This window comes from Phalacrocorax aristotelis, chromosome 8 (assembly GCF_949628215.1).
Source record: "Phalacrocorax aristotelis chromosome 8, bGulAri2.1, whole genome shotgun sequence".
Classification (NCBI taxonomy): Eukaryota; Metazoa; Chordata; class Aves; order Suliformes; family Phalacrocoracidae; genus Phalacrocorax; species Phalacrocorax aristotelis.
The window spans coordinates 12,636,230-12,645,051 of NC_134283.1; the positions used below are offsets into that span (position 1 = coordinate 12,636,230).

At 43.4% G+C, this 8,822-nt stretch overlaps 1 protein-coding gene across 1 annotated transcript; it reads right to left on the reverse strand.

Annotated features, from left to right (window-relative positions):
• Positions 1-1,167: 1,167 nt before the first annotated feature.
• On the reverse strand, positions 1,168-6,130 carry PDCD5 (programmed cell death 5). The gene is made up of 6 exons (XM_075101447.1): positions 5,826-6,130; positions 4,663-4,703; positions 3,406-3,467; positions 2,857-2,948; positions 2,550-2,621; positions 1,168-2,159 (listed from the first exon to the last, which is right to left on the reverse strand). The coding sequence occupies exons 1-6, from the start codon at positions 5,889-5,891 to the stop codon at positions 2,112-2,114; spliced, it is 381 nt and encodes a 126-aa protein (XP_074957548.1). The 5' UTR covers positions 5,892-6,130; the 3' UTR covers positions 1,168-2,111.
• Between the last annotated feature and the right edge of the window lie 2,692 nt (positions 6,131-8,822).

The window sequence follows — 8,822 nt, forward strand, 5'->3', positions numbered from 1 at the left end:
TGAAATGCTCCCAAGTTTCAGCCTCGATATGGTTATGTAATTCTTTGTGGATTTTACTCTTAGATTTTAAGAATTGGCCAACTGTTAAAGCAGTGCTTGCCTTTGAACACTCCCCCAGTGAAATACAAAATTTGCAGAAAAAAACCATAGTAGCTTACTAAGGCAACTTAATGCAGACTTGGTGCATACTGCCTACTGTGTTTTTTAACAAAATCTGTATTTTAAGACATGTGAGAGGAATTTTTTTTTCTTCAGAGTTTATAGAAAAAGTACAAATTTCTTAAAATAAACTTGAGTTTTCTATTCTATTACAGTATCATAACACTGGTCCTTGTGAACCTGAGGCTACTTAGGTGACCGAGCCATGCTTTGATTTTATTCAGTGTTCAGTCTAGGATAAAGCTTATTTCCAGGCATTTTGGATACATAGTGTATGTTCAAAAAAAGACACCTAAATGCCAAACAGTTCCACTATAATCTAAATGATGGAAAGATAATGACTAACAGATTATTCAGGTAAATGAAATAGCTTGCAAGTTTCCTTTGACATGCTTAACCAAGCTTGTAATTAAAAAATACCTTAATATTCAAAGATCTGATCATCAAAGGCTAAACTGGAATAGGATTTGACAGGAGTACCCCTGGAAGCTTCCCCTAGCAATCTGTAGTGCAGAGACTGATGAAGTCAACTTCATGACACTTGGGATTTGTCTGCAAAGCATGTTACTGTACAGTCCAGTTTAACTGTGAAAAAGTTGTAAGCAAAATAAATCCAAACCATTACTTCATTTTGACAACTGAGATTCTGGAACAGCTGCTTCAGAAGAAGTGCAAGGCAATAAAGATTATGTTGGTATAAGCAGAATTTGATAAACTTGGGAATGGGAATGTGAAGTGTGGATGTTTAGGATATATCTGTAACCCTAACAGGAAAACGTTTAAACCATCTATCACCACACCTTGCCTTGAAAATCTTCACACTGGTAAAGGGTCATTACTCTAAAGAAATACAGCATACACCCATGATACTACTGAAGTTAAGGAATCCTAATTACATAGACAAGCAAAATGCCCAGTCTAGTCCAAATGAAACAAAAATAACAGCCGGTTAAATATTTTTTAACCACATCCACACAAGATGAAAAAAAAAAACCAAACCACTAGTGCTCACTTTAAACAATTTTATTCTGTTCCAAAAAACATTGTGGTTGGGATCGTACATATTCCTGTTAAATTATGTCAGAAAAGGGTTGGGTGGTGGTAGAGTATTTATCAGCATTTTACAGTATTTAGCCTACATATTTCCATAACCATATTTTTGAAGAAACATATAGCACAAGTTCAGTTCTACATTATGCATGCAGGAGTTGCAGAAAGTTTAGGAAAAGGTCCTTTTTTCAAGGTAAGAAACACTCCAGCCATTTGATAAAAATGGAGGTAGTTTTAAGAATATACGATACCAAGTGTCTGAACAGTGCTGTATTACACAGTTAACTTGCTTTTTTTGAGATAGCTTGATTACTTCATAGGGGAACAGTTCAGTTTTATGCTGGTTACAGTTTCTTTACACAGACTGCCTGGTACGAAGCCGTCTGATTCACATACTACTTTGGTACCTTCACTTTATTTTATAAATTTCCAGTAAGGACTTGACAGCCAGTGAGCTGCTGGATAGGCTTCCTTCAGGGGCTCAGGAAATCTCATTTCTAACACTTCTGTGATTTAAAACCTGGAGGTAAGGCCTTAAACTCCTAGAGGGAGGGGCTGTTCCCAGCGCTACACTTAGCTCCTCCTCCTCATGTTAGGGTATCTCCAATAGCAGCAAGTTAAGTGTGTGCAATTGCTGAAAGCATAGCTTACACACAGAGTAAGGGGCAACAAAATTTTCATGCTAAGGAAGCAGTGGGGAACCCCACACTCCTCAGGCCTCTTGTACTACAAAATAAAAGTTACAAAATCCCCTTCTCAGATTTATTTTACAAGACAATTTCATTTATTGGCCTTTCTGTTAAAAAAAAAAAGAAGCGTAAACATTTTCAGATCTTGCATTCCGCCTGGTAACAGTATCTTGCCTTTTTCCAGGACGTTTGGCAGACAGTCTTATAGTAGTATTAATAATCGTCCTCTTCATCAGAATCCAATACTTTCCTTCTGTTGAACTAAAATGAAATCCATGAAGTAAAAACAGAAGGGTCACGGTGAATCCAACATAGAGCAAGCCTTTCAAACTTGGCGTATTTGACAATACATTACACGGGAGCAGAACATTCACCCCATCACAACCCACCCCTCCCCAAGTCCCCGCCTGGCATAATGGTATGGGACAGACATAGGGAAGTCTGTCTCATAGGAGAACACTGATATCCCAGTGCCAGTATCTGCAAATTATGTTATTGATAAGGACTGCTATGATTTAGTCCCAGTACTTACCAGTGTAGTTAAGAGAGGTGGTAAATACAAAGTCAAGTTCTACCCTGAACCGAAATGGTCCAATACATGCAATTTTCTGCTCTAACAAATTAAAATTAGATTTAGGAAGTGAAGCTTACCTTTACTGTTGTTTTCTTTTCTGTTTGCTGACTCACTTTTTCAAGTATTTCTATCAAACCTTGTTCTGATACCTAGGAAAGCGAAAGAAAAGCCACATGAACACATTCTGAGACATGCTTAGTATCAAACAAGTGAATCACACTTTCCCTTTTTATAAAAGGTGTTTGATGGAATGATATAATAGTATTTAGAAGCTCTCAATTTTCAGTTACTTAATTTACAGATATTAAAAACATCCTCTTTTTTTTAGTGAATTAGGTTTGAAAATTAATATGTGCAAGAAAGAATTAGAAAAACATAACTCACCTTTCCAGCTAGCTGTCCAAATCTTGCCATCTGTATAAGGTAATTCTCTACTGCTTTTGCTTTGTCTGGTTTCACAAGTGCTAAATTGCTTACTGCAACAAAAACAGGCTCTGTTAATTTTTTTTTAAAACATACTCAAATACCTTCACTAGTAACTAAAAAGTGACAAATGTCCCTATGAAACTCTTCTTTGTGCCAGGGTCATGAAATAAATTGAAAAAGGCATTTTCATTTATACAAAATAAAGATACAAGACAGTTATATTTCTTACTTTTACATATTTGTTCCTAATTAGGTTAAGTAATGTCAACTCTCACCACAATTCCTACTATTAACAAAAAAAAAATATTAGTTAACATCATTCAGCCATCAGTTGACGCCCCCCCTCCAATCACCGATATCACCAACTGAAAAACTATAATAGTTTTATCCTTCCATCAACAACAATATTTTTCTAGTCTGGTCTGTATACAAGCACGTACGTGCTTGATTTGAGCAGCACTGGAGTACGCTAGACGAGAATTTTTTATCAGAAAATTACTTGCTTACATCTTGCACGAGCTGCTTGATCAAGAACTTGAGCTAAGATAGTATTTCTTATCTCTGCTTCCCTGTAATGAAAAATTAACCACACATTAGAGGTGGGATTTCAAATACCTAAAATAATGTACACAAAACAGCAAACTACAGAAGACTTTAGATTAATCTAAGTGACTTCTTGAGGTCCCTTCAAACCTTACATCTACATGGTTTCTTTTATAGCATTTTCTGTCATGTCTGCTCTACGTACATGGACAAAGTTACACAGCGGACAACATCTTCCAAGATGTCAAGATGGAGCTTACTACTTACACCTTATTACTGTTTGTTATTACAGCTTAAAGACAAAAGCCATGCTACCCACGATAAAGATTCTGCATTCAGTTCCATGTGGAATTTCACCAAAGGGAGTGTATGGTAGAGGAGGAACAGTCCAAACAATTGCAAGACAGAACCAAACCTCATTATTTAAAGTTTTTCAGTAAGTCTTCATATACTTAAAATATTTGACTACGTATTTGCAAAACTGGCATTTTCCTTTATGCATTTCAGTTAATATGGACTTTGCGTGCAAAGTCTAACTGTTTAAACACTTATTTTCAGTTTTCTACTTAGTGCAAATACTAAATGCTGTTTCCACACTAAGCTCTGACACAAAATCATTTTGTTTCATATTTTTAACTGCAATAGCTGTCCCAGAAAAATAAAATCAGCTAGGAAAGCCTGTTCCATTGCACTAACGGAGCCAAACCCAAATTAATCACTCAGACAAAACTCCAGTTTGGGAAGAGCTCTGCCAGCCTTCAAGATTTTCTTAGGACCAACCCTCACCAAGCCTGAAAAGCCAAGGCTTCTGAGTTCCAGAAGCAGATGACAGTGGGAGTGATGATGCTTCCCCAAAACATCCTATTATATCACTGAGGGTCATGAGGTTACTGCACTCTTCAGAGTCCCAGAGTAAAAATAAGCTGCTGCTGCTGCTGTTTTCGTCCACGCCCTCCCATCCCAGTCAGGGTTCAGACTGCCTGACAGCTCTAATACAGACCATCCAATATAGTCATGGCCTGGGAGCCATGCTGGGATCAATAAGATTTTAGCTATCCTTGGATTAAATCTTGGACGTTTCTTTTTCTTTGTCGTTGGTTTTTCCAACAACAACAAAAACATGCAGGTGACTATTCCAATGAAATTAAATACTCAAAAAAAGAAGTAAAAGGTTAAAAATTACTAGATTTAAGACCAAAATTCAACAATTCTCATTCATACCTCTGTTTTGCTTCCTGTTGCGATGGATCACCAGAAGGATCCTAAAGAACGGTATCAGAATAAATATGATCACCCAAAAACATTCTATACAGTAACTTTAAATATTCCAGCAAGGTCACTGTAAGCTAAACCTGCCTGACCATGGATGAGATCCTGAAAGTAAGAATCTGCTGCCCTAGCAAATAAACATGCCACACTACATTTTCCTCACAAGGCAGTAATAGAAACTAGTGAGATGACTAGCGCTGCTGGATCTAGCCACAAATTGTTGTAGATTTGGACATTTAAAGGTCTTCCCATAGGGTCTAAGATAATAAACTTTCCCAAAGTCCAGAAAACAGACAAAAGCATTTTAAACCCATTAAAGCAAGCTAAAAGCAAATGAAATTAAATGTAACGCTTTGTATTTATCAATACAGAAGAAACCACAGTCCTAGCATGGTATTTTGGGACCTATGTAGGCAGCAGAGATTACTATTCAGGAGCAAATAACAAAAAGCCTGGGGAAAAATGAACTTTATGTTGAACCTGCACCTCAAATTTTATAGGTAACATATAGCGTGAAAGCAGAATGGGAAACCACACAGAGAAAGGAAACGAGCTGATCATAGATATGGAAGGAACAGGAACAGCGGAACAGATTGACGCACTTCAGCCTTGAAAAGAGATGACTGAACCAACTGACGATGGGAATCCATAGAGTTATGAGCGGCACGGAAAGCGGCCGCGAGAGGGAAAAGTTGTCCTGAACCTTGCAGGCGGCGGGCCCGAAGCGCCAGAAGGCGACGGCCGCTCAGGCGGCGGGTGAAGAGGAGGACGCGGCCGTGGGGCCGGGCCGGGCGCCCGGCGCACCCTCGCCCCGCCCCGGGACCAACCACCGAGGCCGCACCCGGCGACGCTTCCAGCCGAAGGGCCGGGCCGGGCAGAGGCAGGGCCGCTCCCCTCCGGCCGAGGCCCTTCTCCCCTCAGAGCCCGCCGGGCGCGCCCCCGCTCCCCCAGAGGTGGCCGCCACACGCGCCCTAGGTGGGTTGGGGCGGAGGGACAGGCCGTGCCGCCGCCAGTGAGCGCCCGGCTCCCCCTAACGCGGCGGCAAAAAGCGGGGGCGGCGGCGCCGCGCTGCGGTGCGGGGCAGTGCCGGCGGTGCGGACGCCGCCGCGCCTTACCCCGTGCTTGGCCTGCAGCTCGGCCAGCCGCTGCTTCCGCAGCGCCTCCAGCTCCTCGTCCGCCATGCCTGAGAGCCAGCCGCGCCGCGCCGCGCCTGCGCCGCCACGCCAGACGCCGCCAATCCACCGCCGAGCGCGCGGCCGGGGCGGGGCGGGGCGGGGCGGGGCGGGGCGGGGCGGGGTGGGGTCGGGTCTCTCGGCAGGGCCCCGATGCGGCGGAGGTGCCGGTCAGTCCGCCCCTCCTCTTGGGCGGCCCTACTGGGACTCCTAGCTCTCCTCAGCCCCGTTCCACGCCCCAGCTCGTCGCGGTGCCCAAGCTGACGGCCCGCGATCAGACCGCGTCCTGGCGGTTTCCCGGCCCGCCAGGCCCGCCCGCGGTCTCACCTCTCCGGCGCAGCGGCCGTAGCTCCAGCGGCAGCAGGGCTGTGAGGAGAAGGCGAGGGAACTGACAGCCCCTTCTCTGACCGCTGCCCGCGTAAGGAGCCCGGGCCGGGCTAGGCCTGGCTGCTTGCTCTGCGGCGCGGTTTCTGTGGGGACGCGATGCGGAGTGGTTGTGCCGCGCCCCGTGAGCTGCTGCTGGGCTGAGAGAAACAGCGTGGGCTTGGTGTGCGCGTCTGGCTGTGCCGCTATAGCCTGCTACCGTTATCGTAGCCACCGACCTTGGGCTCGTGGCTCTGTCCCCTCTAGGTTCTCCGATGTCCTCAAAAAAAAAAAAAAAAAAGCGTGGGCGGGGGGTGGGCAGGATTTGGTTAAACTTCTCACCTATGCAATACTGACTGGTATTTCCTCAAGATCTGTTCAGCTGTGACTCCCCAAGAAATAACTCACTGTGCTGTGACCACTTCTTCCAAGCTTAATCCACGGTTGTCAACTGGGAGTAAGAACAGTGTGAAACAGCATGGCCTCCTGCCTCTCCGCTACGAGGTCTGGCCCTGTCCCTGGAAACTAGTGTAGAAAGCTGACAAAAGGCACTGGCCTTGATCAGGCCTGGTACAAATTCACTCCAATATAAATTCAGAGCAACTAATGTGATCACGCCCACTTGATAGCTTCAGTCATGTTAAATGACTAACTTTGACACCTCAAATTCTGTCTTTTAATGTTGATCAGTCACATATTAAAGGCTGTATGTTTATCACTCTACCTTAAGATTTTATTTAACCAAAGAAACAACTTGAACACGAGAAGCTGTTTGTCGTGGTTCAGCCTCAGTCGGCAACTGAACACCACACAGCCGCTTGCTCACTTCCCCCCCACCCCTGTGGGATGGGGGAGAGAACTGGAAGAGTGAAAGGAAAAAAAAAATTTGTGGGTTGAGATAAGAACAGTTTAATAATTGAAAGAAAATAATAATGGTAATAATAATTATTATTATAGTAATAACAATAATGATAGTATAATAAAAAGGAAAAGGAGAAAAAAACAGAAACACAAACAGTACAACCGCTCACCACCCGCCGACTGACACTGCCCGTCTTTGAGCCACAATTGGTTCTTCCCTCCCCCGGCCAGCCCCTCCCAGGTAACATACTGGGCATGACATTACATGATACGGAATATCACTTTGGCCAGTTTGAATCTGCTCTCTTAGCTGTGCTTCCTCCCCTCTCGGCTTCTTGTGCACCCGGCAGAGCATGGGAAGCTAAAAACATCCTTGACTAGTACAAGCACTGCCCAGCAACCACTAAAACATCTGTGTGTTATCTCAACATTGTTTTCATGCTAAGTCCAAAGCACAGCACTATGCCAGCTAGTGTAAAGAAAATTAACTCTATCCTAGCTAAAACCATGACACTGCTTTACTTTGAATATTGTGGTCAGTTTTGGGCCATGCAGGTGCTGGAGCGTGTCCAGAGAAGGGCAGCGAAGGGTCTGGAGAACAAGTCTTGTAAGGAGCGGCTGAGGGAACCGCAGTTGTTTAGTCTGGAGAAGGGGAGGCTGAGGGGAGACCTTATCGCTCTCTACAACTACCTGAAAGGAGGTTGTAGCGAGGTGGGTGTTGGTCTCTTCTCCCAAGTCACTAGTGATAGGATGAGAGGAAACAGCATCAAGCTGCATCAGGGGAGGTTTAGATTGGACATTAGGAAAAATGTCTGTACTGAAAGAGTGGTCAGGCATTGGCACAGGCTGCCCAGAGAGGTGACAGAGTCACCATCCCTGGGGGTGTTTAAAAAACATGTAGACGTGGCCCTTCAGGGCATGGTTTAGGAGACATGGTAGTGTTGGGTTGGTGGTTGGACTTGATGATCCTAGAGGTCTTTTCCATCTTTAATGATTCTATGATTCTAAATAAGGCACAACTTCCTAAAAATAGAGGTTTTAATAAAGATATATTGCCAAATGTTTATAGTGTAGTTTTAAAAAGTAACAAAAAGTTTCAAGTACTTGTTTAATTAATACTTAATTAAAAAATTAAGAACCCCTGCAGTGAATGCAGACACAATTAGTGGAGCAGAATTAATTTTCTTTCGAGCTTTCTGTGCTACATGCTCCGAATGGATAACATGACCCTGTCAGGCCTACCTGAAAACCTTGCGTCCATCCAGATAGCCTGAGAAGCATGTTTATACCTCGATAAATTTTAAATCGGGATCCGTTTCAGAAGTCCACGTCTTTAGCGGATGTCAAAGAAGGTTTTGTTTTTTACTTCTGTGTACCAGCAGAGGGAGCCGTAGTTCCACAAAAGAGTACTTTTTGCTCATCATGTCGTAAACCAGAAAACACAAAATTGTTGGTTTTTTTTTCCTGTGCAGTATGTTCTCACAGATGAAGCTTTAATCTATATCGTACATCTCTGTTGCTGTAAATTCATGCTCCATTATACCACCATATGTTTTGCTTCAGTCAGAGAAAGCTGCAGTAATCCTAATACTTCGTCTAGCTTTATAGATATTTGTGTTGCGTGTTTGATTGCATACTGTTTGCTCACACACTTAAAGGTTATGTCTTAATAAGTTGTTTTAAACGAGTTTGTTAGTAGTGAGCTGGCAGTTGCTG

Excerpts from the sequence above, each read along its gene's own strand:
- PDCD5 (XM_075101447.1), bottom strand. The coding sequence starts at position 5,891 with ATGGCGGACGAGGAGCTGGAGGCGCTGCGGAAGCAGCGGCTGGCCGAG. Across the intron at positions 4,704-5,825 it reads AGCTGCAGGCCAAGCACGGG|GATCCTTCTGGTGATCCATC; the intron begins GTAAGGCGCGGC and ends ACCGTTCTTTAG. Across the intron at positions 2,622-2,856 it reads TTGGACAGCTAGCTGGAAAG|GTATCAGAACAAGGTTTGAT; the intron begins GTGAGTTATGTT and ends TCGCTTTCCTAG.